We start from the raw sequence: 18,716 nt of genomic DNA on the forward strand, positions 1-18,716 counted from the left end.
CTTGCCAGAAGAGAGGGATTCTGCAAGGGCTGCATCCATCCCATGAGTGGCAAGAATCTGGTGGACCAGAGAATCTACCTAGTCTGGATTTACCCGTTTCTCATCTTTCGATCCTTATACAATCAAAAATTAGCCCTAGAAAGTGCAGCTATATATTAAATGCATTTATAGGTTAAAAGGAAATACAACTAAATGTAGTAATGTAACTAGAAGATCCAACTGATGTCTGCAGGGTATTTGCAACCCTCAGATCCCTTTAGGAACCAGCACCTAAGCTGACACACTTCAGGAAGGTGAGACAGTGTGGGTTTGAGGCAATGAATATGCACAGCTGCAGAACATTACCCAGACACCTTTGCAATCGTGTTTTCTCCTTCCAGCAACACAGAATAAGAGGCAGAGTATTTCCCAGCTGTGCACTGATCTAATGCTCCTCACCTGGGTGATTGGACACCCTCTCTGCATCACCACTGCAATTCCTTCAGCCTTCTTAAGGGACCAGCAGTGGACACACCTGAATCCCCTTCCCTGATTACTCCTGATCTTCAGTAATCAGTAAATGTCTCTTTTCTTTGCCTCCTGCACCTTTCTAGAAGGAGATGCACTAGGACAATTCACAGTTAACCAAATTGAGGGAGAATGGACTATTTCTTCCAAGAAACCTCTGGACAGAGAAGATACAGAGAAGTATCTTCTTAAAGTTATGGCCTCTGATGGGAAATTTCAGGCTACCACCGAAGTGGAAGTTTTTGTACTGGATATCAATGACAACAGCCCCGAGTGTGGCCAGGTAAGACATCTGTTGTGTGACACTGGGGACATGAGGGGAGTGGCAAGGAAGGAGAAAACACAATAGCAAGGAAGAAAGAAAAGAAAGAGCGTGTTAAGAGGGTTTGGCTTGTCATAATTCTTCTCACACGATCCTGTTGCTTTGATTATGCTTAGCAATTTTAATTAAGTTGCATGTCAAGCAAGAACATTAAATCTAGCCTCCAAGCATGTTTGCTAGTAGTAAGTGAGTGCCTAAGCATTATGAAGGATAATTTTTGGAGATAAACAATGCCAGGAAGCCTCCTGGGTAGGGGCATGTAAATTACCCAGTTTTATATCCTGCTAAGCTGAGAGATTCCCATCAGGAGGTTTGTTATTGTAGAGAGCCGATCACTGGTGTGGATGTTACCCTTGGTGAGAAAGAACAGAAGTGGTTGCTTCCCAAAGGAGATTCAAAGGCTTGTGTGAAATGAGCTCACTGGTCCCAGTCCACACCCTAGCAGCTGGCAGTGTGAGGCACCCTGTACTCCTTTATAAACCACATGGTTTATCCTTCCCCACGAAGTTTCTGCTAGACCATTCTTCCCCATCCATGCTGAAGGCAGCTCAGATGCCAATGACACCTTCTTTCCTTGCCAGATACTCTACACTGGGAGAGTCTCTGAAGATGCTCAGCCAGGTCTTTTCATCCTGAAGATCTCAGCCACTGACCCCGACGTGGGCAGCAATGCCCAGATAACGTACAGCCTGCACGGCCCCGGCGCGGAGGAGTTCCGGCTGGGCCCGCACACAGGTGAGACATGGGCCTTGGGATGCTTCTGTCCTCTTCCTCACCCACTCCTGAGAAATGCCAGCTCCCAGCCTGGTGCAACACTCATCTCCTCTTGAGCAAACAGGATGGTTCATTCCAGCTCTCCTAAGCTAGGAGGAGATGGCAAACAGGTGGGTTTATTGCAATACAGTGAGAAGGAGAGCGAGCTCCTCCTCTTCCTGCTGGCTTTTATTTACAAGTGTTGGCATTAGCATTGGTAAAACAGACACTAGTGCTAACAGCTAGATCTCAGGGAGGAGAGATCAGCAGGTATTACAGTGCAGGCTTGAGCCAAAGACTCAAGTTTTAAACTCTAAAAAATGTCTGACTGAGTCTTGGGTGCTATATTAACCCAGAGGTTTCCTCCTTTAAAAAAAATATACATGGCTGTGTCCCTTCCAACCTGGCATCGTATGATTCTGTGATCCTAGAGATCACTTGAGGTTCATTACACTGCAGAAAGCTTAACGCAGCAGGTTTATAAAGGTATTTAGAAGTACAATTTATTTATGAGCACATTTATCCCATGACGACATCCCTTGCATGAAGTTCAGCCCGACTTGCAGGACTTCCTGTGCCAAGTCCTGCCAGGTCACTGGCTGGCAGTGATCTGAGAATAGCCCCAGGCAATGTGGTGTGGACACACCACCCCTATTAGCTGGATTACAAACAGTGTTCAAACCCAGTCTGTCATCTCCCACGGTTCATCCAGGGAGTCAGCCTGCTTGAACCTCTCTGAGCTTTCCTAGGCTGCAGTTGCAGAAGACAAGACCATCTCCTGCTCTTGCCAACAGGGGAACTGACCACGTATGCACCTCTCGACCGTGAACAGAAGCCCATGTACCACCTTGTGGCCAAAGCCACTGATGGAGGAGGCCGTTCCTGCCAGGCAGATGTGACACTGATCGTAGAGGACACAAACGACAACGCACCGAGATTCTTCCCCAGCCACTGCGCCGTGGCCGTGTTTGACAACACCACAACAAAGACACCCATCGCCGTGGTTGCTGCCAGGGACCTTGATGAAGGTGAGTCACAGTGGGATTTACTTTTTAGTAAAGGTCACCTTTCATCCTGAATAGAAACATTTGAAACCTAGGGAAGGGCTGCAGCAATGAGCATAGGTGATTGAATCTTGGCGAAGATGTGCCTGGATCTCATGGCTGAAATGTTCTTGACTAGCAGGTTCTGGCCTCAGCACTTTTGTGATATTGTAGGAAGTGCAAAATCTGTAGAAATATGCAAAGACAGACTTTGCCCAGCACAAGCTGACACACTGTCTGGGAAGACTAGACAGAAAATTTTACCAAAGATGGAATCAAGAATGAGCGTAATAAGGAAAAAAGAAGCTTGGAGGGGGTAGGTGATAAGGAGAGGTCCTTGTGAAGACACTAACATACTCAGAAACATAGGTAAGACTCCTAAGAAAGGAACTGTTAATATACCTCTCCAGGCAAGACTGAATGTTAGAGAAGCAAGATCATATTTATCTGCTTCAGAAGCAGATATGAAGGAAAATAAAGTTTAAAAACAAGGGAATTAAAAATGGGAAGCACTAATAAATGCAGACAGTTGATGCTGATGGCTGAGCAGTGGCTGGATGTCTGAATCTGCAGCTGGGCAGTTGCTGTTCATGCAGCCTCCATTTCCCTTATAAGTGTCAGGTCATTTAGGTACACATAGTCCCAATGGATTAAAAATCATAATAATCAGAACTGCAGCATTCCTACCTGTGAATTAAATGCAGCCTGTCCCTTATCCTTCCAGGTCTCAACGCTGAGGTGGTCTATTCACTCTCTGACTCTGCCAATGGACACTTTTCAATTGAGGAAACCACAGGGGTGATCCGGCTGGAAAAGCCTCTGAAGGATTCCCAGCACTCGGCGTTTGAGCTGACAGTCTGTGCCACTGACCGGGGCACCCCGCTGCCCCTCTCTGCTCTTGGCACTGTCACTGTCTCTGTTGTGGATCTAAATGAGTACCTGCCTGTTTTCCTGGCCCCTGAATACGTGGCCATGGTAAAAGAAGACGTGGCTGTGGGTACAGAGGTCCTCAACTTGTCAGCACTGACAAGGGACAATGCAGAAAACACGGAGATCAAGTATGAAATTGTGAATGGCAATGACCACGGGAAATTTCAGCTCAACTCAAACACAGGTAAGAAAGTCTCATGCCCAAGCAGGTCCAGCTGGACCCAACATCAAAGGCTGTCCCTGTATGTGCCTTCTCTAAGTTCTCCATTTGGCTTGCACTTCTGCTCTCCTCTGTCTTTAACCAGCACAAGGGTAGGGAATACAGTCTTCTTATGTAGCCTCTATTTTGCCATCAAAGTCACTGAAGGAGTGATCCAAGCCTTACTGAAATTAATGGCAGGATTCCTGTTGTGTCTGGGACCTGAGATGTGTGCATGGGAATAAGGAGAATAAGATGGGGACGTTTTTCCACTTCAAAATGCAGGAGAAATTGGTTTCATTTTTTTAAAAGTCTGTCCGTCCTAATCTCACAAGGAACCTTTGGTCCAGGGTACCAGGCAGCTTTACAAAGTAGCACTCAACAAATGTGGACAATACTGTCCACATGTATTAACCATGAGCAGGTGCTGAGCCAGGCTTACCAGCCAAATAAAGCCCTGCTCTGTTTGCACAGCCATCTGATAAGAGCTGTTATCAGAAGGCCAATGTTAACTCCCTGAAACAAACCCTTGGCTGCAACCCCAATGGCCTTTTACCCTTGGCTGTAACATCCTTATCCACAGTTCCTTCCTCAGCTTCCATGTCCTCAAGGGTTTTGCTCATTTCTTTGCATAGATCTTCTTTTGAGTTTGTATGTCTTAAAAGATACAAAACAATGTAATCTACAGGGAATGTTGTGAAATTTTCAGTGCTGAACTCAGAAAAATATGACAGACCCGTTCTTTTCTTTTTTTAATTTAATTTTATCTCTGTGGTCCCTGTTCCTCACACATCTTTTTGAGATGGACAGCTGCCTCCTCTTTCCTGTGTTCCACCCCAAGCCTCACTTACAAATCACAGCATCTTGCTGCAAACTTCTTGTGCAACTCTGCCTCTGTGTCTCACACCTTCTCATCCTGCTTGTGACACGGTTCAGTGATGCTCTACTACTGCCTGGGTCACAACTTGCAATAGCACTGTTGGACTCTGATCCTATTTTGTCCCAGAGGTTCTTGGAGACCTTCAAGAATGAGAGTTTGGTTTATCTCTTCAAACACTTGCTACCAGAATAAGGCAGGTTATGGCAGAATCAGTTCAATTATATTTTGTTTTATGTGATGCCATGGCTTTCAGTATCTTGATTTAACCCAGTCAGAGCTAGGTCAACAGCACCTTTTCAGCTGGCAACCTGGCAATCAAACCAGTATATCTCCAGTACTCCAAGAATCCTCACATGCAGTATCTTCTGTCCTTTTCTATCCCTCTGCCAATGCAGGTGCCTTGTACATAAATGGGAGCTTGGACTTTGAAGCGAGTCACGAGTATTATTTGTCCATCGAGGGCACAAGGAAAGGTTCAGCTTCTCTCAGTGATGTGACCATGGTGGTGATCAACATAACTGACATCAATGACCATGCACCAGAGTTCATCCAAGACCCTTACTTCGCTGATATCCGGGAGGATGCTGCAGTTGGAGAAATCATCCTCACGGTATGGTCAGGAACCAGGCCAGATGTCTTCACCTGTCATCTTGCTTGTGCTATGCATTATTTTCTCTTCTTTTGCACTTTTTAGTTTTCCTTAGACACAGCCACCTTGTTTTTGCCGTTCAACATCTAAGATTTAAGCATGACTTTTAATTAGTATCATTGCCAGAATTCCTGATACTTGATAGACAGGAAGAATTGTCTTAGAATACATTGTTAGGTGAAAGCTTGAGATACCTAAGGGGCCTCAGGAGCTTTGAGGAGCTCCCAAGAGAGCTCTCTCCCAAGAGAGTCAAAATGCCTGCAGAAGGCCAACACCCTTGTGACCTGGGGAAGGCAGAGGCTTCCCTGGAGACAACAGTGGAGTTCAAGGTATGGAGCACCCTGCCCAGCCATGGGGATGGGAAAGTCAGGAAAGAGACAAGATGAAACCCACTGTTGCAGCTTTGAGTTTTGTCTTGGAAAAAATGAATTAATAACACATGTATCCTCCCTTTCTCTTATTCCTCATTTGAGGGAAGCTCTAGCCAATATCCTTAAATTGCAAGGAGGTCCTGCCCCCATTCCTCCATGGCAAGGCCTTTTTGGGCCAGGAATCCTAGCTTTTTTTCTCCTAACAGGTGTCAGCTGATGACTTGGATGGAGCCATGAACAATCAGATCACATATTCAATCGTGGGAGGGAACCCACTGGGACATTTTGCCATTCAGCCCAAAAGTGGGCAGATCAGCATTGCCAAGCATCTGGACAGGGAGGAGGTAAGTTCAAAGAAAGGGGAACAGAAAGTCTGAAACAGATGTACTCTAGAAGTCTGAGAACACACTATATTCTTCTACCTCCTGTTTCCACAATGTTTTACTCATCTTTCAGTAAGCAGAAGACAAATCTTTCATTCATTCTTTTTCTAGGCTCACAGATAGCTTTGTAGGAAGGCTGGGCTTTAGGGAGGGCTATACAGCCTGCTGTGGTCACAGCTCTGGGCTGTGGTCTGCTCCACTGGTGCTTCAGGCTGGCTGGGTGAGAGGCAGCCCCAGACTGGAAACCTACGTGGTTGGTTTCTGTTTCTCTGCATCAGAACATTATAGAGAGCAGGTATGGGGAGGAGATGGAAAGGTCATCTGGACAACCTCTCATTCATAAAGTAGCAGCTCAAACCACTGTCAACAGATGTTGGCCCAGCTTGGTCTCATCCATCTTTGGCAAGTTGTTTCCCTTCTCTTCAACTGTTGTGAGGTTAGTTTTCTTTGGCACTGTGCTTTGGGATTTATGGATGCAGAGCCTTCGCCATGAGCAAAGCCACTGTGATGGCGCAATGCGTGACCTCGAGCATTTTAACAAGCTGCAGCAGAGTAAAGCATCAATGTCAAAAAGCCACCACTCCTCTGTTTCTCCAAGTAATTGTGCTCTGTAAATCCTCCAGATTCCCAGCTATTCCTTGGCAGTCCGAGCCACAGACAACGGCCACCCCCCGCAGTTCAGTGACGTCGCTGTGCACGTCCACGTGTCTGATGTCAATGACAACCCTCCTCGGTTCTTTCAGCTCAACTACAGTGTGGTGGTGCAGGTAAGGCAGGAGGTGGTTTGTTCTCCCAGCCCACCTCAGGGCACTGAGGTACTCATGCATGTGCTGCTGGTGGAGCAGAGGTGGCCATGGAGCACACTGTTGCTTTCTGCTCGTTGCCACAAAGAACACGGTAGCATCAGCAGGGGCAGACACTCTGCCAACAGATGCCATTTTTTTCCTTCCAATAGCTCCAGGCACCTCCTGCCCTTTCGGTACAAAGAGTGCAGAGCTATTCATGCTTTCCAAGCCTGCCTTGCAGCCCCTTTCTCCCTTGCAATTGTCCATGTCTACACCACAATATAAAGGGCAGACCCAAGCACGTGTTCCAGCATTCTCATGTCTGCTGGATAGACTGGAAACCTACGTGGTTGGTTTCTGTTTCTCTGCATCAGAACATTATAGAGAGCAGGTATGGGGAGGAGATGGAAAGGTCATCTGGACAACCTCTCATTCATAAAGTAGCAGCTCAAACCACTGTCAACAGATGTTGGCCCAGCTTGGTCTCATCCATCTTTGGCAAGTTGTTTCCCTTCTCTTCAACTGTTGTGAGGTTAGTTTTCTTTGGCACTGTGCTTTGGGATTTATGGATGCAGAGCCTTCGCCATGAGCAAAGCCACTGTGATGGCGCAATGCGTGACCTCGAGCATTTTAACAAGCTGCAGCAGAGTAAAGCATCAATGTCAAAAAGCCACCACTCCTCTGTTTCTCCAAGTAATTGTGCTCTGTAAATCCTCCAGATTCCCAGCTATTCCCTGGCAGTCCGAGCCACAGACAACGGCCACCCCCCGCAGTTCAGTGACGTCGCTGTGCACGTCCACGTGTCTGATGTCAATGACAACCCTCCTCGGTTCTTTCAGCTCAACTACAGTGTGGTGGTGCAGGTAAGGCAGGAGGTGGTTTGTTCTCCCAGCCCACCTCAGGGCACTGAGGTACTCATGCATGTGCTGCTGGTGGAGCAGAGGTGGCCATGGAGCACACTGTTGCTTTCTGCTCGTTGCCACAAAGAACACGGTAGCATCAGCAGGGGCAGACACTCTGCCAACAGATGCCATTTTTTTCCTTCCAATAGCTCCAGGCACCTCCTGCCCTTTCGGTACAAAGAGTGCAGAGCTATTCATGCTTTCCAAGCCTGCCTTGCAGCCCCTTTCTCCCTTGCAATTGTCCATGTCTACACCACAATATAAAGGGCAGACCCAAGCACGTGTTCCAGCATTCTCATGTCTGCTGGATGCAGCCCCATTGTCACTTGGACTCATCATGCCATGCAAGGGTGTCCCTTGCCACCACCAGGTCTCTGCCATTGCTGGTGAGAGTCTCAGCCTGTGTGTACCATAGATGCACAAGGGGTGTGAGATTTGTTCCCCTGTTCCTGATCCAGCAGCTCTAGGGGCACTGTGGGTTCCCCTGGACCTTTCCTCTATGCTTGCCTTTCTCCATCAGCCTCTTTCCCCTTTTTCAGGAGAATGCTCCCGTGGGTACAAGTGTCCTGGAGTTGATAATGAGCGACAGAGACTCCCCAGAAAATGGACCACCATATTCATTCCAGATCACCCAGGGCAACGATGGGAAGGCTTTTGATGTCACCCAAAATGGTCTGCTGGTGACATCATCCATCCTGAACAGAAGAATAAAAGAACAGTACCTCTTACAAGTCCAGGTAGGGCCTGTCCTACTATCCTGGTATCTGAATTCCCCAGTCAGATTTAGTAGTAACAATTAGTTTAGGATGGCACAGCTGGATGGAAACATCTCTGGCTTTGGAGAAATCCAATCCAGACATAAATAGTGCAGCTGGGAGCCAGCTCCAGAACTCATTTCTCCACACAGTCTGCCCACAAGAACCTGGGGGCCAGCTTCTGCACTGATAAGATCAGATAATAAGATCATGAGAAATACTGTCAGCAGTTTCCTTAGGCAGATGTTTTTCCCAGCTTCACTCCAGTGACTTCCAGTTTAAAGTGAGACTTGAATCTGATCCTACAAACTTTCTCCAATTATCCTTGTCATTTAAGAAGTGGTTTAAGTTCCTGTCCATGGAGGATTTCTGTTGTTGCAGAGTGAATTAATTATTTTTCAGTGTTCTTAGTAAGGACAGTCTAGTACAAATGAAAGGATGATAAGATATAAAGTACATACTTCTTCAGTGATGTTCTAAAAGGGAGGAACTACTATGTTATAAACCTCAACCAGTAACTGCCTAAGTCTGGGGAAAAACTTATCCTATAATCTGATTACTCACATTTTTCTACTTTGAGGTTCCTTGACTCATGCTAGACAGACACTGGCTTAAATAGTCCAGAAGGTGAGCAAGTGTGTAACTGCTTTATATCTTTGTACAGTTACACATGGAACCCCAAAGATTGGCAGCATCACTAAAGATGATTAATCCACAGGAAATCAGAGCCTCTCAGGTGTGACTCAGCTGCTGCTGAGCACAACCCCACCACTAGCAGAAGGTCTCAACTGGTCTCCGTGCTGGAAGGCACACTGCCCTTTCCCTGGGGCCAGCTCCAGGCAGAGGCCCAATTTTTCCCATTCCTTCTTCATTCCCAACCCACTGCCTGACAGCTTCCACACATTGCTACCTGCAAGGCACTCTCCTTTGCCAGAGCTTATCAGCCAGGTGAGGTCAGGTGAGGTGACAGCACGTGGCTGTAACGGATCCTTCTGTTTCCCTTGACAGGTCTCTGACAGCGGAATCCCTCCCCTGTCCTCGTCTGCCTTTATCAATATCCAGGTGACTGAGCAGAGCCAGTATTCCCCCTCTGCCCTTCCCCTGGAAATATTCATCACCACCAACGAGGAAGCCTTCCGAGGTGGCGTTCTGGGCAAGATCCATGCCACGGACAGAGACCCCCATGACACGCTGGTGTACACTTTGGTGGCAGAACTGCCCCAGGAGGGGCTGTTCTCTGTTGGGGCTGCAGACGGGAAGATCATTGCTGGGGAGAAGCTTCCCCACGGCCACTATCTCCTGAACGTGACAGTCAGCGATGGTACCTTCACAGCCACCACCACTGTCAACATCCACGTGTGGTGCTTCAAGCAGGAGGCCCTGGACAAGGCGGTGGTGCTGCACTTCAGGCACATCTCCCCTGAGGAGTTTGTGGGGGACCATTGGCGCAACTTGCAGAGGTTCCTGGGAAACATCCTCGTCACCCGGCGCCAGAACATCCACATGGCCAGCTTGCAGCCTGCAGCTACCTCTGATGGAGTGGACCTGCTCTTGGCTGTTGGAGAGCCACACGGCTCCTTGTATGAGCCTCGGGTCCTCGCAAATAAGATCACTGTGTCAGCTGGGGAGATGGACCAACTCGTCGGGCTCCGGATGAAGAAGGCAATTCACGTGCCATGTCACGGGCCAGGTTGCACCCACCGTGTCTGCAAGGAAACCATCCAGCTGGATCCAGGCATGATGTCCACTTACAGCACTGCCCGACTCAGTGTCCTCACTCCACGGCACACCCTGGAGCAAATCTGCTCTTGCAATGGTGAGTAATCCTTCCTGGTAGCATCTCATGCTATAAATCGGGGCATATTGTCTTTTTCTTCAATCTGTTGGAAAGCACCTGGACTTCCCATGGAATTAGCTTGTCCCAATGACCAATAATTCTGCCTGCAGTTTCAAAGCCAATCTAAACTCTCAGAGCTTGAAAGTTTCACTTGTTGTTTTTTTTTTAGTTAGTGGCCTGTAGCATTTCATTAATGAGCAGCAATAGCTGTCCATCTAGTTGGGAGAAGTCACCCATACCTAGCAGGCCATGAGCTCAGTGATCAGAATCTCAATCTTTGAGCTCCTGTGTTGATCCCAGAGCAAAATACAGACTAACTGCTACATTTGAGGAAAGGCAATGAAAGCATATCTGTTCTAATCACTCTAGAATACTAAATGGACAGTGCAGGTATAGAGGTTCACATCACTTGGGCAGGAATAACGGGATACTATAAAATAACAAAGAGTAAAGAAGAGGAAACGGGTGTTGCAGTCCACACTGAGGACACCTTGCATGTGCTATAGGATAGAAATACCCAGGCTTCTACTGCAGCATTGGTTTTACTGTCGAGTACATAGAAGAAATACTGGGAGCTCCATGTGGGAGACACAGCTGGACAGTTAACAGGCTGGGAAAAGAGGTGAGGATTAAGACAGTCCATAGTCTCAAGATGTGACAAAGATGAGACTTCTTGTTCATTCCCCTTCCAGGGACAGCTGTGAGGTTTGGAGGCCACAGCTACATTTGGTACCAGCACTCCCAGGCCGGCTCCTGGCACATGCACTTCCGTCTGAAGACCCACCAGCTCCACGCTGTCATCTTCCGTGCTAATGGCACTGACCATGCCACCTTGGAGGTAGGGATTGCAGTGCACAGGGATTGCTTTCCTGTGTGAAAAAAACACTGTTGTGGGGAAAGGAATCACAGAAGATGCAAGAAATGTACCCTTGGTAATTCATCTAGCTAAAATACAAGATCTGGGAAGGCAAAGTGAGAGTCAAACACAGTTTGGCAATTGCTGCAACCACAACCAGTGAGTCATTTTTTTATACCTGCAAATGCAGGTGTCAGTTTCTGGTGTGAAGGCAGCATACAGCCATATCATAGATCTGCATCAACTCTTTTCCTTACAGCTTGCTTCTCCATCCCTCTCTCCTATTATACCTCTTAGGGCAAAAATTTACCAGGTGTAATTTTCCCCAGACCAGTTTGTTTCCACTGTAGCCAAAGGCAAATGCCCCCCAAGATTTAGGAGTGGAGTCAGATACCCACTGGCCACATTATGGCTCAATCCTGTGGCCACCAAGGGAGAAAAAACATTGGGCTAGAGGTAACATGGTAGAAATGAGGAGGGCACAGGTGAGCTCTGAGAATGAGAATCACCAGCCTTCACCCACACCACAGCATGTGTATCTAATCACATGGACCTGAAATTAAAGGTCTTTTATAGTAATGTAGGACAGTCAAAACAGGAGCCTTAAATGCTATTTCTCAATCCCCTACTCTTTTCAACCACTATCTTCAAGTGGTTTCATTGTTTAAGATACCTGCAGAGCCAGGAACATTTCAGTCTGATCACTCTTCTCCTCTGCCTACACACTGAATCAACTCAGCATCCAGAGATCATCTCCCTTTTCCACTTTGGCAACAGAAGGAAAGCAGCAGATGACTAAAGAATAAGGGTTTTGTATTTTCCTCATCAATTAAAATCAGCCTAATTGGAGAGCAAGATCATAGGACATATTTATAAGCTTACAGAGATTTGTCCCTGAGACTAATCACATTGAGACCTACACACTGTAACCTACCTGCAAGTGTTAATCCTGTCCCTGCATTCCCTCATCCCTTCTCATGTTTCACAATCCCATCTTCCTATGTTGAAATACTTCTCTTTCCACTGTTAAAAAAGACCCACACAGACAGGGAGCTGCACAGCAGCCAACACCCAGGGACCTGCCCATAGCACATGTGGCTCCTTCTGCCACAACCATTGCTCTTTAAGAGCAGAGAAATATTACCCATGTGATCTGTACCCATCTCCAAGAGTGACTTGAAGCTGTGTTGTAAAAGGCTGATGAGAAAAACTTAGCTTCACAGGTCTTTCTGCCTTGTCTACGGGCAGGAGACTCACCAAGCAGAAGGAGTTCAGCACTCAGGGAGGTGCTCAAAATGGTGAGATGGCAGGAAGTTCTGAGCCAGGCCTAACACACACAGAGCCAAGGGAGACCCACTAGTGATGGAGTTCAGTGTGCCCATCATCTCTGCACCCAGATGTCTCTACAAGCTTTTCAACAGGAAACCTCCTTAAAGCTTCCACCATAAAGTTGCCTGTGAATAATTTCTTTCCTGACTCACTTTATTAACAATAATAAAGGGCTGAAACCTTTTCTAAACCATCTACTCTGAAATAAACTGAAGGAATCCATCAAGCTTTGAAAGAATCATAACCAATGCTTTGTAGATTTGTTGAAGAGGATGAGTTCTCCCAAGGGTATTCATATCATCTCCCTTCCCATCACTAAGGTCTCCTGATGTTCAGAAATAGGGTGCAGCAAGAGGATGGCAAAACAGGCAAGCTGGGAAAGACTTGGCAACCTGTCAGTTCTTGCTCCAGGGAATCAAGTTCTCAGCTGTCTCCCAGCTCCAGAAATGTATAAGCCCAATCTACTGCCCCATATAAAGTGAAATCATGTTCCTCCAGATAAAGCAAAGTGATAAGGTTCTCTTGTGTTCTTGCCAATTGTGCAAAGAGATTTACACATGTGTTGCCCTGAGGCCCTTCCATGGCATGTGCCAGCTTCATCTCATCCTTCCTTCCTTCAGCAGCTGCTCTCTCCTCCCATTGGGATTTATTTATACTGTGGACTTCTCTAAGAGTTATGTGTTGTCCTGCTCTGCTCTGACCCTTCTAGAGTAGCCCCATCATACTGTATGTAGGAATCCATACAATTCAGTGTAGCCCATCATGACTCCTGGCCTCTTCCAAGCATCACCACTCCTTGCTGTCTGTGATGCCCTCCATGGACATCTCTTTTGCCTGGGATTAATTGCTCCATATCACATAGCAAGCTCTGCAGGTTTTCCCTGAGTGTTCCATTCCATCTCTTTGCTCCTTCTCTATAGGCTCTTGGCTTCTGAGAAAGGTTTTATCCACAAAGTGCTGGGGAGAAAGAGGTGAAAGAGAGGTTCCTGAGTTCATCCTGGAACAACACAGCCAACCTTAACTTTCTCCTTCCTTCCTATGAGTTCTAAAGATTAATCTTGGGCCACGAATAGGAATTTTTGAGGTTCCACTTTAATGCAGAAGACACTGGTGTGATTGATTATCCATTAGAAGTTCAGTATCTTGTCTCATTCACATCTGCTGGAGATCAAGGATTGGATTGCAACACCTACCAGCAGCTTTGTCCTGGCTTCCCAGCATGCTGGGTAGGAGCTGGGAACAACAGTAACTCCTTTCTCTGCCTCCTAGCTCCTCCTTGCCTCCCCCAGAGAAAGCTGCCAGGGCTCCTCTTTGCCAAAGTCCTTTCAGCACCCTCACCCATACCAAAGGGGGAAATTGCTCCAGCACCTTCCCCACCACTAAGGAGACACTGAGAACAGGATAAAGGCCACATGGCCTAGAACAAGAGTCCACCTGTGACTGGTGATGGAGTTACAGATTGTCTGAATACCAGGGCTCTGATGAGGCTCTGGAAGGGGGGAGAAAGAGTGAGCAGATGCAGGAGGACAAACACATGACTCTGCACCCTGTTCTGTGGAAAGATGAGCTTCCCTCCCTGCACACTGCTCAGTCAGTTGTGCAAGAGATGGTGTTTTGCAAAATAAGGGGGTTGAGTCACTTAAACGGGGTTTAATTGATCCATGCAAAGCTTAACATGGTTGAAAGGGGCTGCATTTGCCTCAGTTGGTGATTCATGGAGTCTGAAAGTTGGGATTCATCTTGATTCTCAGTGCTTAGGCAGGGAGAGGTGGGGAACAAGCAGCAGGAGAAGTGTTGAAAGCCTCCATGAACAACCACCACCTGTACCACAGCTAACCATGACTTCTGGGACATGTTTTGCAGATGGTTAATGGAGTGCCTCACCTCGGGTACAGCTGCCAGGGGCACTACACTGGGAACCTCTCCTCCTCACGCTTTGTGAGCAACGGCGAGTGGCACTCGGTCTTCCTGGAGGTGAAGAACATGTCTGTCCGCCTGCTCGTGGATGGGCTGGGAAATGCCTCTCTCCAGCTGCCAGCCACCTGCAGCACCTCCCAGGGCAGACGGGACCTGCTTTTTGGGGGCCTCCGACAGCCGCTCCAGTCCCAGAGAGTCACACGAGGGTTCCGGGGCTGCCTGGACGTGGTTGCAATCAATGGCAGAGAAGTGGTTCTCCTGCCTGGCAAAGGGCAATCAAAGGAAGTCATGGAGGAGGTGGGAGTAAAGCAGTGCTGCTCCCCCACTGGTGCCTGCAGCAGCAACCCGTGCCTCAACAATGGGATGTGCTCTGAAACCCACGGAGGAGGTACGTGAGCATCATCTAGAGCAATAAGCAGCAAGGGGAGGGAGAGAAGCAACCTCTTCATCCTCACGTGAGGGGCTTTTCCAGAGGAGAATCAGAGGTCCCGTGTCCTGGGGGACCTCAAGTGACAGCTGATGCAGTGCAGCAGCAGCTGGGTGGGGATATGAGATCATCATCCTGGCTCTCACCAGCAGGCCATGGCCTGGAGGGCAGGAGGGTGTTTCAAAGGAGTGTGCATGACCTAGGAGAGCACAGGTTGCCAAAAACTCAAATGCAGATAGAGATTTCACCCACCCCTCTGCATCCTCTTTGCTTAAGGAACCATTAGCAAGGCTGGTAGAAGGCAAGATGGGATCATGCAGTGATGGTATCTGAGCAGAAACAAGCCAAGATCTTGGCCTATTCCCGCTGCAGACATTGACTCCCCAGGGCTATGGGAAGGGATAAGGGAAAACTGTAAGCTCAGATCTGAGAGTCTCAGGCTAACATGGGGTGCACACGCTCAACAGAGGTTTGGTACTAGGCTTCTCCTGAGACAGTCTCACCTTGCTCCATTCCTTCCATCAGAGGGACTCTCCACAGTGAGCTGGGCCACAGGGACAGGGATAGTTCTCAATGGCCTCAGGAGGAGGAACCACTCCCAGAGATGTCCACCACATCCCAGCTTCCAGCACAGTCGTGCTGCACCCCATAACACCATGTCCATTGAGACATAGGTCTGTGCCTTGGCCCTTCCTTGGGGCAGAGGGGTGCTTTCTGGGCTGTGGCATGGGGCAGGAGCTCCTCCTGCAGCTCTGTGCTCTTTGGGACAACTGCCAAAGCCCACACCCTGCCCAGCAAGCAAGCAAAGACAGAGGAGGCAGCACCTCCTCCTGCCCTGCCCGCAGCCTCTGGGAACAAGATTCCCAGCCCTGTCGACTCAGCAGCTGCCTGGTTCAGGTGAACTTGTTTGACACGAGGTGCATCTAAACCAAACAGTTAGGCTGGCTGGGCACTTGTGCCTCAGACTGGCTCTTGAGACTCTCTGCAAACCCCTCTGGCTGGGCTGGAAGGGGCCCAAAGCCTATAAGGTAAAAAGTCATCTCTGCTTTAAGTCAAGGCATCACCTGCTTGCTCTGCAGAAAGCATTGAATGGGAGCAGGAAAACCGTCCCCTCGCTCATAATTCATAAACATCCAATGTCTTTCCCACAGTTTCCTTCCAAGGTAACCACCTTCTGCAAATGGCCCAACTGCCCAGAAAAGAGCCTGTGGGACATGGCCCCAGGCAGAGACACGCAGGACACAACTGCAGGGAAGGAGTTGCTCAAGGGATGTTTAGTTTGTCAGGTTCTCCTGCATGCCTGGCTTCCTTGAGCCTTGTGGGCTCAATCCTGGAGACCACGGGCATGCCGCACGTGTTGATGCAAAGCTCTGCCTGGGAATCTCAGGCGTGGGATGACATGCACAGGCAAAGACAGGTCTGTGCAAGCAAGCCCAGAGAGGCCACGTGGCCTCATGAGAACGCATCTGTGTTGAAAGGGTCAAAGCCAGACCAGCCACCACCTCAACCGCAGTGTCAGGACCACAGGTGCAAACACACGTGAAGCCCCAGATCCAGCAACATGTGTGTTTGGGCACACGCAGCCCCACAGGCCATGTCCAGCACCTGCTGCACGAGTGCCAACACATCCCTGGTGTACAACCACTCACACACATGTGGAAACAGGCCTGTGTTTGTGCAGGCTGTGCTCTGAAGCAGGGGTGGTTAGCTGGTTCACGAGTAGCAAAGACTTCTCAAGCGTGATGCAAGGTAGAAACTCCGAGCTCGCCCCACAGCAGCACCAGCCAAGTGACCAGCAGGAGCTCAGCACAGCCAGGGACGTTCCCATTCTTAGGGCTACGCTAATGAGCAGCCAAACACACAAAGAGCAGCAGCCCCCTCTGAGTCTCCAGGTTTCTCTCTGGCTGCGACCAGACACCTCCTGTAGGCAAGAGAAACCCAACGTGTCGAGACAGGCACGTCACACCGCGAGAGCTCGCAGGACCAAAGGCTTCAGAGAACAATAAGTTGCAGAGGATTGTGTTCAGCAGAGTCAGAAACTGTGAATCAGCCAGAAACGCTCCCCTTCCTTTAACCTGAATTTGTCTCCCAGCTTCTCCACGCAATAAAGCTGTGCCCTGGAGACATCCCTGGTGGGAGAGGGTCTGTGTCAGGCGAGGACAGTCTTAACCTTGTTGCTTAAACCACAGAATGGTTTGAGATGGAAGAGACCTTAAAGATCATCCAGTTCCAACCCACCTGCCACGGGTAGGGACACCTTTACTAGACCAGGTTGCTCAAAGCCCCATATTGCACTGCCCCAGAGTGACCAGCCAGCCTCCAGCAACTGCTCCAGGTCCTGTAATGTACTCACCAGCCCCACATGGATGGCTTAGGTGCCCAGTAGCAGCTCCTGTGCCACCAAACACCCACACTTAGGTAGCCGGATTGAGCCCTCTGTGAGTGCCAGCAGCAGCAGGCACTGCTCCTCCCTGCTCTTGCTAGTTCTTCCATGTGGATGCAGTCTCTTCATGGCACTGTCTCACCCTCTCCAGGTTACACCTGCATCTGCCCTGGGCTATTTTCTGGTGAGCGCTGTGAGCTTGGGGACAGTCCCTGTGAGTCCAAACCCTGCTTGCATGGGGGAACCTGCACCATCTCTGCCACTGGCTACTCCTGCCACTGCCCTGACTGGTACCTAGGGGAAAGGTAAGGCCTGAGGGATCTCCCATGGTGGGCTGAAAACACCTCTGCCAATGAGCATTTCACACTTCAGGAGCTCACCAGGGTTTACCTGCTTAAACACTCAGGGTTTAAATGCAACTTGCACATACCTGAGCATTGCAGCAGGAGGCGTTTGAAGGCAGAGCTGAGCAGACCAGGGCATGAACACCTCTGCCATCGTGTGGTCATTGCCCCTCTGTGCCCTTCTCCTCTGAGCAGGAGGGGGAAAAGAAAAAATAAAATCTCTCCTAACAGATGCTTTGACTGCCTGAGAACATTATGCTTGGTGCAGGTTCAAAGCCTCTCTTCCCAAGGGGAGAGTGTTTCCCCCACCAACACTGTGTATGCTGAGGTCCCTGCAGTGGTAGCATCCTCCTCGAGGAATTTCTGACCCAGGTCACAGCCATAGTTTATTCAACTCAAAGCTCAGCTCAGGACAGTGGGCTGTGCTGAAAAGCAGGTGCAGGATGCGATTCCCTCTCTCCTGTCAGTAACAGGGATGCCTGTAGATCCCTGTTATCAGAAGGTGTTGGAGCATCTGGATTTTGCCCTGAACCCTTCAGTTCAAGTCGCTTTGAAGTTCTCACCATCAGCATTATAGCCTGGATGCATTTCCCATCTATGACCTGCCAGTGCACACTTGCCAAATCCCTGCAGCTAGAGAATCATCCCAGGCCCAGAGGCTGCTCAGTGTCACCCACTGCAGCCACACTCCCCTCCAGCCCAGCCTGACTAGAGACACCCAGCACAGCCTCCAACAGCATCACATTCAGCTCATCCTTCTGCCTTAGACATTTAGCCAGGATGGACACCAGTCCTTTCAACCAGTGCTAAGGCAGAAATTATTCATACAAATCTGGAAATAAAAGTACGTAGCCGAGCATTAGGTGGCAGTGTAATGCCTGAAATCAGCCCTTGTCCAGCTGGAGTGGGTGTATGTTGTACACACCAGCTCACACAGCCTAAAACACTGACTAAAGAGGAGCCCAAACCTCACAGGAACCAGAAAAAAAAAATAATTAAAACATTAGAAAAGGAAGGAAAGCCAACAAGGTATTGTATATTCTCCCTAGCAAGGGAAAATCATTATTGTTGGAAATAAAAATCCCTTGTACTACCAGGAAACTTTCAGGTTATGTGGGGTGGAGTGGGAAAGAGAATCAGCAGG

At 48.7% G+C, this 18,716-nt stretch overlaps 1 protein-coding gene across 1 annotated transcript in view; it reads left to right on the forward strand.

The window, feature by feature from the left end:
* FAT2 (FAT atypical cadherin 2) overlaps positions 1-18,716 on the forward strand; it is a 44,512-nt gene that overhangs the window by 23,761 nt on the left and 2,035 nt on the right. Inside the window, 12 exon segments of the mRNA XM_010002130.1 lie at positions 594-790; positions 1,411-1,564; positions 2,377-2,610; positions 3,350-3,739; positions 5,030-5,244; positions 5,861-5,998; positions 6,661-6,804; positions 8,264-8,461; positions 9,488-10,295; positions 11,009-11,154; positions 14,365-14,806; positions 17,380-17,533. Coding sequence (XP_010000432.1) covers positions 594-790; positions 1,411-1,564; positions 2,377-2,610; positions 3,350-3,739; positions 5,030-5,244; positions 5,861-5,998; positions 6,661-6,804; positions 8,264-8,461; positions 9,488-10,295; positions 11,009-11,154; positions 14,365-14,806; positions 17,380-17,533 — 3,220 coding nt within the window.

The sequence above is a fragment of the Chaetura pelagica genome, unplaced genomic scaffold (assembly GCF_000747805.2).
Source record: "Chaetura pelagica isolate M959 unplaced genomic scaffold, ChaPel_1.0 scaffold356, whole genome shotgun sequence".
In the NCBI taxonomy this organism is placed as follows: domain Eukaryota; kingdom Metazoa; phylum Chordata; class Aves; order Apodiformes; family Apodidae; genus Chaetura; species Chaetura pelagica.